General features: G+C 34.5%; 1 protein-coding gene across 1 annotated transcript; it reads left to right on the top strand.

Moving 5' to 3' along the window:
• The first annotated feature begins 5,634 nt into the window (after positions 1 to 5,634).
• LOC110442031 (protein transport protein Sec61 subunit beta-like) lies at positions 5,635 to 12,095 on the top strand. The gene is made up of 4 exons (XM_021485435.1): positions 5,635 to 5,769; positions 7,329 to 7,435; positions 10,461 to 10,565; positions 11,308 to 12,095. The coding sequence occupies exons 1-4, from the start codon at positions 5,767 to 5,769 to the stop codon at positions 11,393 to 11,395; spliced, it is 303 nt and encodes a 100-aa protein (XP_021341110.1). The 5' UTR covers positions 5,635 to 5,766; the 3' UTR covers positions 11,396 to 12,095.
• Positions 12,096 to 19,111: the final 7,016 nt, after the last annotated feature.

Genomic DNA, 19,111 nt, shown 5'->3' with positions numbered 1-19,111 from the left:
TAACATGCTATACTGCCGATTAACTATTTCCTTATGAAGACGTCGGTCTTAATGTCTCATTCTAGACGAAAATAATCTCGCTTTGCACCATTTTAATAACTAAATGTACAGGTTGAAAGTATCCAAATTACAGATCTGTATTCCGATGCTAAAATAATGGTCATCTAATATGATTTATCAGGGGATTAATATTTCGGTTGACTATACCATCTATTACGGGTGTGGTTGAACCTTAACAGTTAATGTCGTTGGTACGGGGAACTTTAAGTAATTTAAACGTCACCGTTTCATTCGATAATTACGACATTACCTAATGCTACGATAGCTACCAATAATTCGAGTCTACCTCAAGCGCTAAGCTGAACTTTCTTTTTTTCCCTAACAATTCTTCAATGTACGACTTTCTGTTCGGAATGATTTATTAAAGTTAATTTCAGGCCGACAAAAAATATATTGTTATGATGTTTTGCAGTGGTAAGTAGATCGTTAAAAATATCCTGGATGACGATATTATATCTAATATTTTTTTATGGTGAAAGACTCAAAGTTGTATCATAGTAATGTTGTAACACTGAAATGTAACAATGAGTTATTATTACACTTATAGAAATGTTGAAATGCCTGTACACATTTGTAAGCACGACGATATTTAAATAAAACAAATAATACATATATATATGCATGACTAATTATCGATACTATCTCTATCTATCGCATTTTACGTAATACCAGAGACGTATAATAATAAATTAAACATTACACTAAACATCTAAATTTATCAACAACAATATCACGATACAAATTAGCAGCATCACTTTTCATTGTAAGTCCTTTAAAAGTATCATGACTCATTTCCTGGAATGTCAAACACATCAAAAGTGATATTGACCAATCGGATGTCTTCGTTGGCAGTTTCTCGCACGTTATACAACATAGTATGAGTACCATCTCAATGTTTTCAAATGAATCATATTTAAAAGAAAAAAGGCATACAGACACATTTTTCACTAGTAATATAGAGTATTCTTTTAGACAAATGAATGTTACGTTATCGAATCAATGACCATTAATTTGAGTAGTAAATTATATTTCTCTATAATACAATCTACTATTCATTTTTCATGTTATTATCAAAACCTGGTTGGATGGTACAGTGTTAAATGTTTCCCATTCCCACTTCCCAAATAAAATCAATTAATATAAATATCAAGACAAAACAAGCAACTGAAAGACTCTAGTCGATATTGTATATATATTTTGTATACAAAATTACACTTGAGCCGAAAATAATGCTTCTGCAAGATCACATGGGACAAAATTTCACATTGACTAGAATAGAGATATTCTGGAGATTTTGTGTGGAGGACGGTGACATCCGGGTTGATTCCAAAACACCACTCAGCGACCAGGACAACGTCAATGATGATGATGATGATGATGAGCGACGAAGAGGGTGAAGCTGAGAGTACATGATGCACGTGCTAGTACACGTATCACCGAGGAAAATATAATCGAGGAGCCTGGACACATCTTCGAATGTCTCTGCACCCCTGGAATATGTCATAGCGAATCTAAAGGCACGCGGCTAGCTATTTGATTTGTCTCGGGTAAAACAACTGCCCAATTGCTAGACTGATACCTCTCCTTTGAAGATAACAGGGGAGCGACACCCGACATCAAAGCCAGTCAATTTTACAGTAACGCGGCCGCTATATTCTGTTGATGTACATCAAATAATTAACAAGTCTTCTTGTCTCATCACAATGTGGCGCACACCTTCGATTTTGCTTTGACATGTTCCAGGGGTGCAAATAACACAAGTGAGCGTAACAAATGGAGTATCGAGGATGCGCAGGGCAACGCTTAAATCAGACTATTGAAGGCAATCAAACGATCCTATAGATTCTCTTTGTGGGATTTGTAATATCAAGGAAATCATTTTGTCATCCCTTACTTACCCTCCTACCTCCTACATAATAAGAAAAACATATAAAGAAAATCCCTTTTCAAACGATGATTCAAATACATTCCGGGAAAAAGGGCTTTAATTACGGCTACTTATCTTAAGACTAGCTTTTACATAATTCAACATACGTTATACACACATATAAAACAAATCTACGATATACGAGTATGTAATGATGATACTCAAATGTATTTATATCATATATTTTCATAATCTATAAGATTAGTTAAGGGGAAAATTTGTATTAAACTGTCAAACCTAGCCTAAAGGAAGATGAGGCATTGAATCAAAGTACATGGCGTCCGCTCATTACAAATGTAGTCAATAACTATTAAAAACAAATTATGTTTGAATATGTACAAAAAGAATAAATAAAAAGATAAATGATATGCACAAGAAGATAGTGTGCGAGATTGTGTTTAGCGGCCAATATTTAAAAAAAAACAAAAAACTCTGCTCGTTCGTGTCGGGGTTTCTTGTATATTAACACCAAACTGCATTTAATGTGAACTATTCTTTTCTTTTCAGTGATTCTGTTATTGAGATATTACTTTTCGTCCCAGCATAGCATCTATTCTTTTAAGTCATTTAGCGAAACACAATGCTACAGTTCGTCGTAAAAATTGCTTTTGGCTAATTAACTCATCATTGTGAAAAATTCTGTGAAATGGCTAATTACGTGGAGGAGAATTGCCGAAAACTGTCCATTCTGTGAGAGAATGGATTGATCGAGTAGGGCCGAGATCTGTCCATTCTCTCACATATTCCGTCTTTGCGTATTGCAGAGTTATCTTCTCTTGGGAGCAGGTATTGATTGTTACGTCACTTATTTGTGAGAGTAACGTCATCAATTTTTGAGAAAACGACGCAATTTTCTCACACAAACCAATGACGTAACAATCAATACCTGCTCCCAAGAGAAGATAACTCTGCAATACGCAAAGACGGAATTGGACAGGTTCAGGCATGTTTTCCTTTTTAACACACAGTACCCCCTTTTGTATTGATAATGAACACCTTGTTATGTTAAGAATGGTCAGCTATTGAACAATGCATAGGTAGAGACGTTTACAATGACGAGGCATTGGTGTGTATGCAGCACGAGTAATGGTAATAAAATTCACATTACCAATAGAAGCGCTAGATAATTCTATATCTGTGTGTCATATTTCATCAATTATCTAGCTAAAAATAAAACAGGAAAGTAATTTTCCGGAAGTAAATTATCATAGAATCCGATCATTAATGACGTAACTTGAAAGACTAAGGCACTTTGCTGGATGTAACGGATTAGAGACCAGTAATGTGTAATTTAAAAAAATTTGATGAAAAAGGTTAACATAGTATGTAAAAAAAAATATGAATAAACATAAACACTGTCATTTCATTAAACACAATATATTTTCTTTATAAGGTATTAACTTTTGGTAATCCTCTGGCACCCCACCCCTTTTATCCTTTAGTAAGAATGAACCAACAGTCAATGCCGTCCTATTGCCAATTCTTTATCATCTGAATTCCATCCTCTGTCAATATTGACGATTGCGGATCGTTGTTGTCTTGTGCTGTAGTGCGCTGGTATGCACAGTGTTTCAGTGGGTTTTCTTTGCATAAAAACAGGGATGTAGAATTACAATATAGGCCTTGTCATGATACAGCATACATATGACAATTTTCCATAGGATTGTGATAACATTAAAGCTGAGCAAAAATAATGTTACATGTATGTACGGAAATGGCAAACTCGGGATCTGATCAAGAACATCAAATACTTGAGTTATCAGTTTGCTACCAAATTTTATCTAGTATACAAATGGCATGAAAACATAAAACCAACTACCCTGATAAAATGTAAGTAAGGAGTGTGTGCTAGTTGTGTTGTAGATTTTTTATTTGTTCGATTATGTTATATGTGGTGCATGTCCTGAACTCTGCTAGTGTTTCTGATTGGTTGACTGTTATGGGTAGGAGGTGCCACTGTGTTAATTTTTGTTGAAAATATTTTCAATGAAACTGGTTTCAGCTACGTATGGTTGTCACAAAACATCAACAACCAGAATAATAATAACCTACCTCAGATTATTTTAGAAAGAATCTAGAGTCAGTATTTTCAACTATGGTTTGATACCGTCTATCATTCTGGTTAAAGTATATGTTATAGAATGTTTAAAACGAAATAAAGCTAGAACCCTATCTTTTGATCTTACCGAAAAAAATAAGAAATACCCCAACACGTTAATAACGTTATCGAACATGTAACCATCGACTTCCGGTTGAAGTTGGTAGGTGGGAAAATGTTCCTAGGGATGAACGTATATGTTCACTTTGTGATCAGCAAGTTATTGGTGATGAATACCACTATGTATTTGAATGTAGCTTTTTTCGTACTAGAAGACGTAAATATATTCCCAGATATTATTTCCGGTTTTCAAAAACAATCAACTACCGTGAACTATTTTGTACAACTAATATGAAATTAATGAAAAATCTTTGTAACTTTCTGAAATGTGTTATGCAAACATTTCAGTCTCCAGACTAACTTACCTATTCCAATACTGTTTATTGTTTGTTATGTATGTTACTGAAGTATCGTTTGTATCGATCTGAGTGTTCAATAAAGTTCTATTCTGTTCTGTTATGGTATATGGAAAGAAATAATGTCTGTATGTGTCTTTGGGTGCGTAGACATGTCTGTAACTAATTATAAAGTCGTGTCCTTGACGTGTTCTGGTGTCTGTGGGCCTTAATATACATGTTTGTAAGGAGACGGATTTATAATTTTATATACGTACTCCATTCTTGTTTTCGAGTCTTTGTATTGTGTTTATTTTTTGTATGTATATACTGCAATATATTGACAATACAATACAATAAAATTTAAACTAACTTTACTCCAAATTAAATATGCGTGGTGCTTATGATTATTTTACAGTCCTTGCATGACTCTTTGCAGTTTAAGATCCGGTTGCATGTTTGATATATTTTTAGATATGTTTTAAGTTTATTATATTCTTTCATTAATTTGTAAAATTGTGTTTTGTAAACTCCTATTTAACAGTTAACCTTGTTATGTTGCTTGTGATTTAAAATATCCTAGTAGAATCGGTTTCGGAGCTCTTAAGAAGCAACTGCAGCTAGCAGTGGGTAATCTTTGAATTGGAAAGAAAAGGGGAAAATTCGAAAAACAATTTGTCAATAAATTTCACCTGCATGGAATTGCCACGCGATCAGAGAGGCGACTGTAACCCAGTGTGCAAAGAAAGACAACTCGAATAAATTTCACGCACTCCATGCTCCAAACACATGTATATATTTAATGACAAATAAATTGTCAAACGTATTTTTAACTGCACGATTTTTATTGGTTATTCAATGGAAGTTCGTTATCACTACATTTTTTGTTTTTTAATGATATCTGTATTGTACATTTTTCATGTTAATTATCAGTTTTCCTATGAATATAACATTATTCTCGTTATTTCATGATCAATTAATTAGCAATTATATGGCTAAACAATCTTCAGATGTCTTCTTGGACAGTGGGAAAAAAAGTGAAGCTATCTAAGTGGAGCTCAAATGTTTTAAGTCATAAATTATAAAGCTTATCCTATTTACGATCGAGACAATCCCCTGAAGCAGTTTTTGACACAGTCCCCTTAAGCGTCAGTCTGCTGCGTGCTTGTAATGAAAGTAAAAGTGTAAAGCGCATTGACGACGTTGGTAGCGTAGTTCCTAGAGGGCGCCTTTGTACTTCCTGCTACGTCACATTTCCTTTTCCACATCATCACACGCAACACAAGATGGTAAGCCGGTTTACTCTGAGTTTTTATCGTATTTTACGATTACGTTATTGCTAGATGCAATTTGTACTAGCATTTATCTCAACCAATTCATTCCAAAGATGAAAGAATTTGTCAAAACTTGAAAATGTCTTGCTTAAAAAACATCGCAAATTGTAATGCTAGAATCAGTTGTCACTTCGTATTTCGTTTCATGAAATGTTACGCGAATGATTGATGCAATTTCGCCAATAATTGTTCATATATAACAGGAATATGTGGCTATCAAAATCTCGTATCTTTAAAAAAGAATCATCGTGTCTGTAACCGTTGATTGTTGATACAAATATTATATATAACGAGCCCGGTTGGTTTATAGTTGCGTCAGAAATAGCATATGGTGCAAAAGTCGTTTGAAATTGATGATATTCAGCAGGATCGAGTCAGTTAAGATAGTAATAAATTTGAATCGGTAGTTTGATATTGCATTTATATCAACCTATTCAACCTCCAATGAGGAAGATCTTCCTCCTCATGATAATTCCACATGGTAAATGAGGGAGAATGCTTGAAAGCTGATGGAGTTTTCCTCATGATCAGTGGTAGTTGACAGCTATGTATTGGCTGATTTCAGTGGTTGAGTTATTCATTGATTCTTCACATCATGTTCACTGCATAATCCAACTTTTACCTTTACATGTTCGTTTAAGTTAATATTAACAACAGTCGACATTTCGAGACCCAGTAGACTACCATGACATGTTGTTTTACCTAGAGTGTTAATAGCAGTTTAAAAATACATATTCTGTCGGGATCGGAGGGGGAATTGTACTTCCAGTAAACTGAAAATGTATCTGTTGCAACAATATGCTGAAACACTGGTATACAGTTATAGTCTGTCCACATTTTCTTTCGTGATTTAAATATGTAAAATTTTGTTCATTTCTATCGAAAATTACCAGTCAACTCCCTCAAACGAAACTTGATCTTGTTTGGAAAATGGACCATTTATTCATTTCATAAAAAATGTGAGGAAGCTTTATGACTTTACTCTTTAGCAGATATAAAGCAGAATTTCAAAGTTTTAGGACAACCTTCAAAATTGACTTTCATTACAGGGAAAATCTTAAGTTAACTCTGTTAACAATAGTAAAAAAAAGGCAGGGTTGTACAATTTCATATTAAGATATCTGCAGACAGACTTTTAAATGTTCTACTAGTCAAAGCTGTGATTTCATTGTTAATCTGGGAAAATAACTATTATTATAACAAGTAATGGGCGTCGGCTAGAGGAATTAGATCACGCCTGGAGAAAGCTAAAGTTTAACTGGAATAAGAACACCCCTAAAGTCCATCTATCCTGATTTCAAAAGTACAAGGGACTAATGCTTCTACATGTATAAGCTACACACCAAAACTAGCAAAATGTGTATATATATACTACCTAAGAGGTTATGGAATAAGGTTTTCCCTGAATTAAAATCTTTAAGTATGAATCTTTAAGCAATACATCGTTGGTTTTTAAAATCTTTTAATGCTTGTTTAGTGGTATTCCTTAATATTTATTGTTGTTGTGGTTACAGCCAACCCCAGCAAGTGCCACTCGTGTAGGCTCCGGCAGCCGGAGTCCGTCATCATCCAAGACTGTCTCCCCTAGGGCTAGTGCTGGCAGTGGTACCGTCAGACAAAGGTAATTATATATATTCTCACAAGTTTCACAATTTTTTATTTCACTCAGCCACACTTTAGTGTGGTACAAGAGGTCACATTTATACAAATACATCTTATTCTGTATAACTTATAACAGGATTTACAGCATAATTAATATTTTCAATATTGTTTCTAGAAATCTACAAACTTTTTTAAGGAGAACAGTGTTGCATATTTGAAACATTCCTTTCATTTTCACGGTCGTCGTATAATTATAGTAATACTTAGGTATATATTTTTGCCTCAGTTCCGTGATCTGACTGTTATTGCAAATTATTAATAATGAATTCGTCTCCAACATCAATGTTACAGAGAGGACAACTTCTATTTTCCCTTGGGACACCTGTCCATCTTCCTATTTCGATAGATAGTTTCGAATTTGATGTTCTGAATTAAGACATTATTTCCCAATCTTTTCCCCCAAGCTGTTTTAAATATTCTTCTTAGCCAAAATCTTTCTTAAAAATAGAATAGGAATTCCCTCTGGACGTTATTGTGACGTCATGATTCCATTTTTGAATAAATTGAAGCTGTAACATAGATTTAAGTATATTTTTCAGTAGCGGCTTGCTTACAGTACATGTTTCTTGAAATATCCATACATAGTTCATTCCCGAGTTACCTAGTAATTCTTTAATATGTTGCAACCATTTAAACCTAATGACGTTATTTTCGTGTAACTTGTACATGATTTTGTAAAAAAAATCTGAGAGCTTATGACAAGTGGCTAGATTATACCAAAACATTATCATTTTACAATTAATTTCAATCTGGATAGGATATCTTCCTGTTTCTCCGTACACCATGTAATTAGCAGTGCTCCTTCTAAGATTTAGCAGTCTCTTACAAAACTGTAAATGAATCTTTTTAATTTAAGTGTTATTTTCAAATCCCCAAACATCTGCGCCATATATTAGAATTGGCAACACTATTGAGTCAAACAATTTTAACTGGAGATCAATTAATAAAGGAATATTTCTAATTTTGCTGCGTACTGCAAATAATGCTTTTTGAGCCTGTTGAATTAGTCATTCTTTTGCTTTGATAAAACTGCCATTGTAGTTAAAAACAAGTCCTAGGTACAACAAACTGTCTTCTATATCAAGTTCAACTCCTCCAAATAAAAAAGTTAACTGTGCTCTACTTTTTCGTTTAGAAAATATCATAATTTGAGTTTTCTGAGTATTAACTGAGAGCTTCCAGTTTGAACAATATAACTCAAAAACATCAAGCGCAGACTGTAGCCCTTCTGGCGTTTCTGACATAAGGACGGTATCGTCTGCATATAATATAATAAATAACTTCAGATATGTTCCAATGGTATCAGCACTTAGTGTTTCTACTGTACTGTATATAACCAATTCACGTTGTTTTCTTGATAAAAAACTTCTAAATCACTCGGGTACAAAGCAAACAAAACAGTTTTGTCAGTTCCGTGCACACATCTTTATAATTACTGTAAACCTCTATGGCATATGTTGAAGCAACTAATGTTTTAGCAAATGTTGTTTGGTCCTATAACACACATTGCTATTAATGACAATCTTAATAAAGCCCAGTATATTATTTACATTTTGATAGGGTAGTTATGCTTTATTTTGTTATTTCAAACAGTTTTTGAAAAGCAAATCAAGTGTTGACAAAATGAGAAATTGATGACGTTACGATAGCAAATGTTGATATAGTCTAGATCTCATAACAATATTTGTCTTCACATTGCATTACAATGGAAGGATGCAGAGCAAATGTAAATATATACATATAACTGGTATTCCCTGCATTAAAAGTCATTCCCCAAGACTGTCTGCCCTAGGCAGACATTAGGTAATTATTCACAGTCCAAGATACGCCAGTTCCATACACACATCCTTACTTGCTGTAAATTTCTATGACATCATGCGTTTACATGTACAGGTAGTTCTTAAATTTCTTAAAAAAAAGTCCATAGTATGGATAGATCAAACAACAAAGCTTAGAATCATGCTACAATTCACTGACTTCGCTATTTAACCAAAAAAGGGTTCATGGTTGCTCTCCTTCATGTCTAATACTGTAGCATCTATATTGTAACAATCCAAATTTGTTTGCGCAGTGATGTCTATAAATACAATTCTATCGAACAAGGCCAGTCTTAATAAAATGTGTTTGCCTAAATCTAACCCAGGATTTAGGAAAACGTTGTTTATTTTTTTTAAATTCATGTATTACTTATTTAAAAAAATGTTATTACTTTTTTTCATAAATATTTCCGAAATGTTTTCGTTGAAGCAGAGAAACTAAAGAAATTGATTTACAACTGACTAACTAAATTTATCAAAGTTATACAATTAATAAATAAAATTCAAAATTTCAACGCAATGTTATTGCAGAACAATGAATTATAGGTCCAACAGCATCAATTTTCCCCCATAGGTCACATTTGAATTGTGTGGCCGTTGATCAGCAAAGTAATTGTCTCAATCAATACTTCCAAATATGCAAACATCGATGAAGATAAAATCCCAACCGATAACCTGTCTTGGTGGTGTTGATTATATTTGTTCCAACAGAGCAAATTTAGGAATCTGTGGCTACTTAACACTTACAACAGCCTGATACTTTGTAATCTGACTCATACTTGCTGTAGCAGCTTGGTATTTGTATGTAACAATATTCATATACTGTTATTTTAACAACCAAATGCATGCATAACAGTAAATTTGTGGTTCATAGCGGCTCAAAATGCATGCGTAACAGTTCAAATTCATGTCTAATGGTACTGTTCTGTTACGTGGAGAACACCTAGTTAAATACAAAAATAAATCAGTAGTTACATGAGTCTACTAATGGAAATTTTCTGGAACGTCAATAGGCAAAACATTAGTCTTGTAATACAAATGTAGTAACATGAAGTCAAGGGTGAGACTAGAATAATCACTATCGTACTGCTGTTATTTCAATCTGTGGCACTTTTTTTGTCAAATCTCATAAAAAAGTTAACTCGAGAGGATTTATATTTCTGACAGAAAAGCACCAGCATCAGGAGGGGCTAGGAAGACGACAGCTGGTGGTGGCACGGGAAATGCTGGCATGTGGAGGTTCTACTCTGAGGATTCACCTGGAATCAAAGTGTAGGTTGAGGTTTATTCTTCTACAACACTTGATCTAGTCTGCTAAATCTCACTATAATTTCAGACTTCAAATTTCTCACTGGTCAGCTGTCATCTGCTCTGTTACACATAGGGATTTGTTGTCCAGATTTGGTGACACTGATTGTGCGATTTTTTACTTGTTTATAAGTTATAAATAGGTATTGATATTTTCTTGAAACAAATGTAAAACTCGCACATCCATTGGTGCCAGATTTGCATGACAAATCCCTGTGTTTTAAAGAGCAGTTAACAGCTGACCAAAAACCTGACTGGTCAGAATTATATAGGCTGCAATTATGGTCAGTTTAAAAAATCTTCAGTTGATCCTGGGTGTATCTGTTGGGTTGGGATTCAGGTGGAGGAAAACCTATTATCAAGGCTTTTTGTGCAAAGAAGTAGGTGCTAGCGTAAATGATTTGCATATCTTCTCTTTAGCAACATCCATTATTGACATAAAATACTGACATCACCTCTGCATGTAAATGTTGTAATTGGTCAACAAACTTGTCCAAGTTTCTTCTTATAATGCACAACTGGAAGGTCCTTTTCACTTTTTATCAGAATTTAGAATTATACATAAATATTTCTTTTTAAAGAAAAGTAAACATTTATCCACTTTTTATCAGAATTTAGAATCATACATAAATATTTCTTTTTAAAGAAAAGTAAACATTTATCCAATTAAATATTTTAACTGATTTATATCAATATTTTATTTCAGTGGCCCAGTACCTGTTCTAGTCATGAGTCTGATTTTCATCGCATCAGTGTTTATGCTACACATCTGGGGAAAGTACACACGAGGATAAGACGACCAAGGGAAACAACTCCTGTTACCTTTCTAGGCAGCAGACCAGTGAATGTATTAAAAGAATCTGTGAACCCTTTTAACCTTATAAAACCTGAACTGACATTACCAAAAAAGGAAAAGTGAATTTTAAGCTGCCATCACAAGAGTTTTTAAAGAAAGTGTTGGATACATTTTATAAAATTCAGAAAAATACACTTCAGGATAAGAAAAAATGTGAAATATTTAAAACAAAATTAATGGCTGTAAAGGAATGCTAATCTAGGTTGTTTTTTCCTGCACTGTATGCAAGTTTATGGGGAGATATGATACACATCATATCTTACTATTCTCGGATAATTTCATTCTTTGTTGATGCATTTTTATATCCTTTTTTGCTAAAGCATAAATATTTGATCCTCAAATTTAAATACCTTTGTTAAAATGATGTGACCACAATGTTTAGCATTCCTGACACAAGATATGACTCTGGACATTATATAATATTATAACTTAATGTATAGTAGAGCTGGAGTGAACACTTGAATGAAAGGTTGTGAATTAGGTATGGGGGAAATGTGTACATGTGAATTCTGTTCTGGTGTTTACTCAGGAAATGAAGAGAAACATGCAAGTGTGTGGGAGAATAGGGTACTGTGTGTTGCGTGCAAGGTCAAATGAAACTGGTGTATTCTTGAAATAAAGATAACATTTTTACAAAGTTTTGTGTGTTCTTGTTGTTCATACAAGAAAGGTGCTTGATCGAACATGGGCACCATATGTCCACACTTACTGGATCTTTAAAAACTCGAAAGTTTCTCGATAATTGTATTCAGAAAACATCTCATTCAACTAAAATAGGATAGTATTTATATTGCACCATGCATTTAAAAACAAATTCATAAGTTCCTAGCTTACTTGCCCTCAACATCTAATAATCCTCTGCAAACTTTTGACTAAAAAGAGCCTACTAAGCGTGGATTCTGTGATCAGACCCACTTTCTTGTAATTCATTTGAATCATTTGACATGGTCAAAAAGTCCAAAGTTTACATTGAAAACAATTCTCTACATTAAATCTCCTTAATTCCTATAAATCTTTGTGAAATGTGAATTACATTTGGTTTATCACATCATCAAGAAACTGGGCTTGAGTACAAAATCAGAGTTTGATAATGTGTACAGTCATCATGAATACAGGCCCAGAATTGTTGAATGGTATGATGAAGTCTTACTGGGATAACTGGACTCAATGTTGTCAGCTCACCTTACCCAAAGGGTCAAGTGAATTAATGCAGTGGTGTGTCTCCGTCCATCAGGCCCATAGCTGTTGATATGGCTTAAACAATACTAAACCAAACCAAACAGTCCATCAGGGGTCAACTTTTTTACAGGAGTGTATTGATAAACGGAAGTAGGAAATACATCCCTAGTTGAAAATCCAATGTAGGGAGACAGTATCACAATTTCCGCATATTCTAATGTGTAATATTAAAATGATGAATATTGTATGTTTATTATTGACAGAACAGTGTGTTCTCTCAATATTAAAGTATTTCAACCCAATCCAGCCATTAATTCAGTTGTTTTTTATCAATGAGTCGCAATGTGTCAATTTTTCTGTACTTCAGGAAACCGGCTACCTGATTCACTTTGTGAAATTTTCCAAGAAAGATAACTCTTACATGCAATTACTAGGTGTATATGGTTTTATTATAAAATGTCATTTTTTATTCGTTTATAGATAATTAATTTTACACAATTTCAGCATTTATTAAATTGATATACATTAATGCAATACTAATCTATGTCAGTATAATTTTTATTGACATTATTTTGCCAAAAAATGTGTCTTTCATTTTTTTCTTCAAAATTAACTCCTTTTTACATAAATTTTCATTTTAAATCCTTAAAATTCTGATAACCTATATTTTTTCGTTGGCAGAAAATTTCGTCTAATGAGAAATGGTTACACAATCCCATACCTTAAGTGACTTCTGGTTAACCAATGGGTTGAGGGTTATGACATTTGTCCAGTAGCATGCTGGGAATGAATGGCTGCACAGATTGTTAAATGTAATAATCTTTACCTACTTTCAAGGTCACTGGGGTCAAATATGTTACCAAACGGCAAATGGTAATATTTTGGCCAGTAGCATGCTGGGATAAAAGACTCCCAAGTTGATCAAATGAATGATTTTGACTCACTTTAAAAATCACTGGGATCCAATGGATTTAAACAACATCTTTTTAACCAAAATGCCCAGGGTGATGATATTTGGTCAGTGCCCAACAGGAGGATAGGTTAACCTAGTTCTTGAAATGAATGGCCTTAAACTACATTCATGGTCACATGGGTCAAATGTTTATCATATATTCAAACAACTCTGAATAATACAAAAGCCATATTTGGCCATTGACTTGCAGGGATGAGCCACTTCCAACTTTGTTCAACTGAATGACCTTTACCCACTTTCAAGGTCACATGGGTTAAATGATCAACAACCCCCAAACAACCTTTACTGAATAACCAAAATACCAAGGGGTGTGATATTTACCCAAATGCTTGCATGTAAGAATGACATTGAGCCACTTTCAAGGTCACTGGGGTCAAATATTCAAACAACATCTCAATAACCAAAAGCCACATGATGATATTCAGCGAGTATTATGCTGGTTTGAATGACTTCAAAGTTTAAGTGAATAACCTTGATCCATTTTCAATGTCACAAGGGTCAAATGATTAAAAATATTTTAACAAATTTGGAATAAACAAAAGGCACAGGGTGATTCTATATGGCTAATAGGATGCTTCAAAATTAACCATTGTTCAAATTAATGACCTTCTGTCACTTTCATGGTTAAATGTGTCAAAATCATTAAAATAATTATGCTAAATAACCAAACTACAAAGGATTGTGATATTTGGCGTGTAGCCTATTTAAGTCCATCTTAATATATTTAAACTTGGTACACTTGTAAGGTTACTGCTATGAGATTAAAAGCAAGTGAGCGATGTAGGCCCTTTTGGCCTCTCCTTTAAAATGATGGTGTATGTCCCACTAGGACACAGGGGTTGTACCAATGGGTCATTTTGGAGAAATATAAAGTTGTTTAAAGTATGTGGATAGTACAAACCAAACAAATTACTAAACCTTGACATAATATTGACCAATTGACCTTACTTAGGCCAAGGGAATTGTTTTATAAATGAAGGCTGTGGACCAAGGAACGGTGCAAAAAAGAGTATGATTTTCAAAACATGTAGCATTAAGGATCCCAAGACCAAGGTAATTTCAGCCAGTGTAAGTTCACCTCTTTTATGATATACACAGACTGTTATGAAATGTTGGAAATACATATTTGCAAAATATCAACTAGGAACAATTCAATGGCGTCACAATTTCTGAGAAATGGTAAAACTGTTGGTGTTTTGTCTTTGGTCCATTGTTTTGGTTTTCTACCAAATTAGCTCAAAATGAACTTTTTAAAATGCTTTGGTTTACTATGTATTAACAAAAATATCTAAGGCATTTCAATAATATATGATTTATATGGATCTCACTAAAGTCAATCAAAGTCCGTTTTATAATTTCAAATATTATTGAAATACGTTTGAAATCCTTTGCTTAGCACGAAGTACATTGTGTATCATTGGACGTCGTGTCTCGCCACGATCGGAAGGGTAAGACACTATCGAGGGAAATGCGGTCAAAGCTATCTCGATTTCTAAATAGCGAAAGTAAACATTGGTGCAAAATCACACCTCGTGACCGTTATGTTTTGGAAGTCTGATTTTATTGAGCTGATTTGAACATAAAAGGGCTCGGATTGGACGTGTTTTAGCTGCACGTGTATCATGAACGATTATTACAAAAGAGGAAAATGACTGACAATTATCCTTAAAATGATTTTTTTCTTTCTTAACAAAGGGATATCGTGTATTCTCTATCTCAAAGGTTGTGCTCTTAACATACTGTCATTAAAGAAAATATATCGTTACACCTTGGATTATACAAAGGTAAAGCATTTTAGGTTGAAAGCATCTCAAACTAAGTACGTGCAGTTATTCTCAATTGTGTATATAACAGTAGTAAAATAGATTAAATAACATGCACCTCAAGTGCGCTTCTAAAACGAACAGGGTACATCCGGTTAAAATGGATATAGGAGAGAACACTGACTTGCGCTCGTATGGCACTTTATAATATTGTTTTAAATTTAACATTTCAGAAAAAAACTTAATTGCGAAAAAGAAATTCCCTTTTTCGCGAAAAGATGAAGCAACAAAAAGTAATTCTGATTTCAGAACGCCAACATCAAGAACTTGTGAACCGGGCTAAAAGTAAGTATTTCTTGATCTACCACGTCTGCGATGTAACGATGCTTTTCATTTGCTAAAAACAATGGAGAGCCATGGGACTGTTTCATTTGTCGATAGAGCTTACATGCATTTATATGTATCCATCAACTCCGAAATTTTGTTCAAGATATATCTCGTGACTATGAAACCTGCTCGACGTTTGGACACCGCTAGTCTGGTTCCCTGCTGCGAATGCTCCGAAGAGTAAATTAATAGCGCAGACTCGTTGGAGCATTCGCAGCAGGGAACCAGACTAGGACACCGCCTGCAAAGCTGTAAAAAACAACGACAAAAACGGGCGTTTTTCCGGAGAACGTAGGAAATTTGTGCACTTCCTATCTCGGCCTAAAATCAACCTATACCTGAAACAAAACAGTGATATATTTTATTTCTGACCCTGTCTATTCTGTGTCTGCCAAACGTGCGAAATTATTGTATGCAAATGGGGCAACACTCCTCGACAATTTTTGTCAACTACCGAAACGCGAAGGAGACGATCTACAATGGGTAAACACACAGGTGATTGTTTTCATTTTTTTTTTTTGCGGTGAACTTCTAATAATTGGGAAAAGAATGAAACATAATTTAACCATCAAACAAAAACCGATATCAGACTAAACGAAAATCAATGAAATGTACGGAATGGTGGCTGATTTCGGTAATCTCGCGTTGTCTCATTGGTGAGGGTGACACGGCGACAAAATTTACGCGACAATTAATGCGACAGTGACACCTCGGAGAATTTCTTACTATTGTAATAGAGTTGTCTTTCTTTGAACGCTGAATTAAATTCGCCGCACGGAAACATATGACGAGTACTTCCAGCATGTGCAATTTGTTGAAAAGTGTTTGAAGGTATCTAAAAAAAAACACCGATTTCAGTTTGCTTCTGAAGGGGAAAAAAAGTGTCAAGTGTTGATTTCATATGCTGACGAGCGTTGGCAGTTTGTCAGTCAATCTGTAAATATTTTATATAATTGCTAGTTATCAAAAAACTATTAATAGTATCACGATAAACCTTCGATTGTTTTTTTTACATTACGTTGCTTTGAAATGATTTCTTAAGAAGAAAAGCATACCTTGCGAGACTTTTATAAGCAAAATGTAAAAGGCTGAAGGAAAATGAACTGTGTTCTGAGTGTAAAACTGCAGCGGGCCAGGTCAGGATTTGAACCCTTGATCCACGATAATTTTACGGTAAGCCTAATCAGCTGTGCTTCCTTTTAAACGGAAGTACTTGTACACTTGCGCAGAACATGGTATTTCAGTTAGGTAGCACTCTAACGTCGACATCAGATCCATACTATCGCAATTGAGTAGGTAAATTCAACATCATACTTAGTCCAGCACACGTGCATACATTACACAGAGGAAGGAAAGTCCTTGAGGATCCCCGTACCATTACTGACGATTGTATCTACACGTAGGAAACTGATTTTACAGCACGGCTATTATTAGTTACACTATACCCTGCCAAAAATCCGTGTAACTAATAATAGCCGTGCTATTTATTACCCCTTTGAGTCTTTTATAATAAAAGAAAAATAACAGGTACAGTACCTCATTTAGTTACGTTTTATCAAATTCCTCGAACTGTTCTTCCTGATTTTTTTCTTTTAAATACGTCCTCAGCATGTTTGCCGCTCGTCTGTTCGACTTTTGTGTGTTATGCGGCACATAGTTAGCCCTTTTGGCGAGTATTTCCTCATCAGTATGCGAAGCGAAAAGTTTTCCCATTTTGTAAACAGCGAAGCAGTCGACGAATGCGAGTTGTCTCCCGATGCCCGGTCGCAAGATACAATGACACGTGACCCGTATACCCCCTTGTAAAATCACGTGATTCCACCGTATTACTGCTGAGAATCACGTGACTTGACTGTATACCCCCTGAGATTTTCGTATAGATTTACGAATGCAGTTTGGTACACTGTAGTTTTTAACCAATCAGATTCCTGGATTTTTCTCAAAGGGGTAATAAAGCTTAATGTACCTGATTCTAATACCCTGTACCATGTAACCCGTACCATGTATCCTGTACCCTGTACCCCGTATCCTGTACCCTGCACCCCTTACCCTGTATCCTGTACCCTGTACATTGTACCATGTACCCTGTACATTGTACCATGTATCCTGTACCCTGTACATTGTACCATGTACCCTGTACCCCGTACCCCGTTCCTTGTACTTTCACAGAACAATGCATTCAATACGATGTGTATCTCGATATACATATCTGTTTTAAAAGTAAGTTTCACAATATCTTACAGAGATGTTATAACTTTACGAAGTCAATAGTAATTACAGTTCAAATAAATCTTTGTTCGAGCTGTTGTACGTACATGTATTTTGTATCACTGAACAGTGGATAACATTATTTCTGGTGTATGAATAAAAAGATCAAGTGTATGGAAGGGGATCACCGCCACAATTATTTTTTATAGAATTAGTTACTTCTGGTTTTGAATCTAATTTTATGTACATTTGTATTATTTCCCTAGTTGATAAGTTATATAATTAGTTACTTCTGGTTTTGAATCTAATTCTATATACATTTGTATTATTTCCCTAGTTGATAAGCTATAGAATTACTAGTTACTTCTGGTTTGGAATCTAATTCTATGTACATTTGTATTATTTCTCTAGTTGATAAGTGTATATTTTCCATGCTATGTACATTTGTGTTGTTTCACTCGTTTACAAATCTATTGCGTGTTCCATGCTATGCTAGTTTTACCGATCGCGATTTCGACATCGTTTATGATGGAGCGCTGCTTGTCGTCTTAATGAGGAACTAAAATTCTAGAATTTATTCTAGAATTTTAGTTCTCATTAAGACAACAGCAGGCGCTTAAATCGCCAACGAAATTCGCGGAAAATAATGCTCGCTCCCTTAAACCGGAAACAGACCCGATTGTGGCAGTAGATTTTGGAAAAATGCAGTCGACAGTGCGGTAAGTCTTGGTTATGACATCAATATTGAACAGTAATCTATATAGGTTTGAGCCAAAATTGTTTGTATCGTAGCAGAAAATCGTCATATTTATAGTTAGGGTGCCGTAGCCATAACGAAATCCCACAAGTATTTGGTAACTGGCAAAATGTTAACCCTGCACACAGGGGTTCGTTACAAATCATCAAATGCATGTCTGAAATACAGAACTGATATTGGTGCAGTCATAGCTTGACAAAGGGACAAGTCGGTCTTGGAAGGTTGAGACACGTTTAATAGCGAGCGCAGCGAGCTCTTTTTGTATCGTATGCGTAGTATAGTATATAGTTCAAGCAAAAATCTAAATATAGTAACACAAAACGAAACTACAATACTATGCGATCTTTTTTCTTTACATCGTGCAGAACGGACTTTAAAATTTGCGAC

The sequence above is a fragment of the Mizuhopecten yessoensis genome, unplaced genomic scaffold, assembly GCF_002113885.1.
Source record: "Mizuhopecten yessoensis strain PY_sf001 unplaced genomic scaffold, ASM211388v2 scaffold716193, whole genome shotgun sequence".
NCBI classification, from domain to species: domain Eukaryota; kingdom Metazoa; phylum Mollusca; class Bivalvia; order Pectinida; family Pectinidae; genus Mizuhopecten; species Mizuhopecten yessoensis.
The sequence above is the reverse complement of the archived record's forward strand: the minus strand, read 5'-3'. Positions and strand labels throughout refer to the sequence as shown.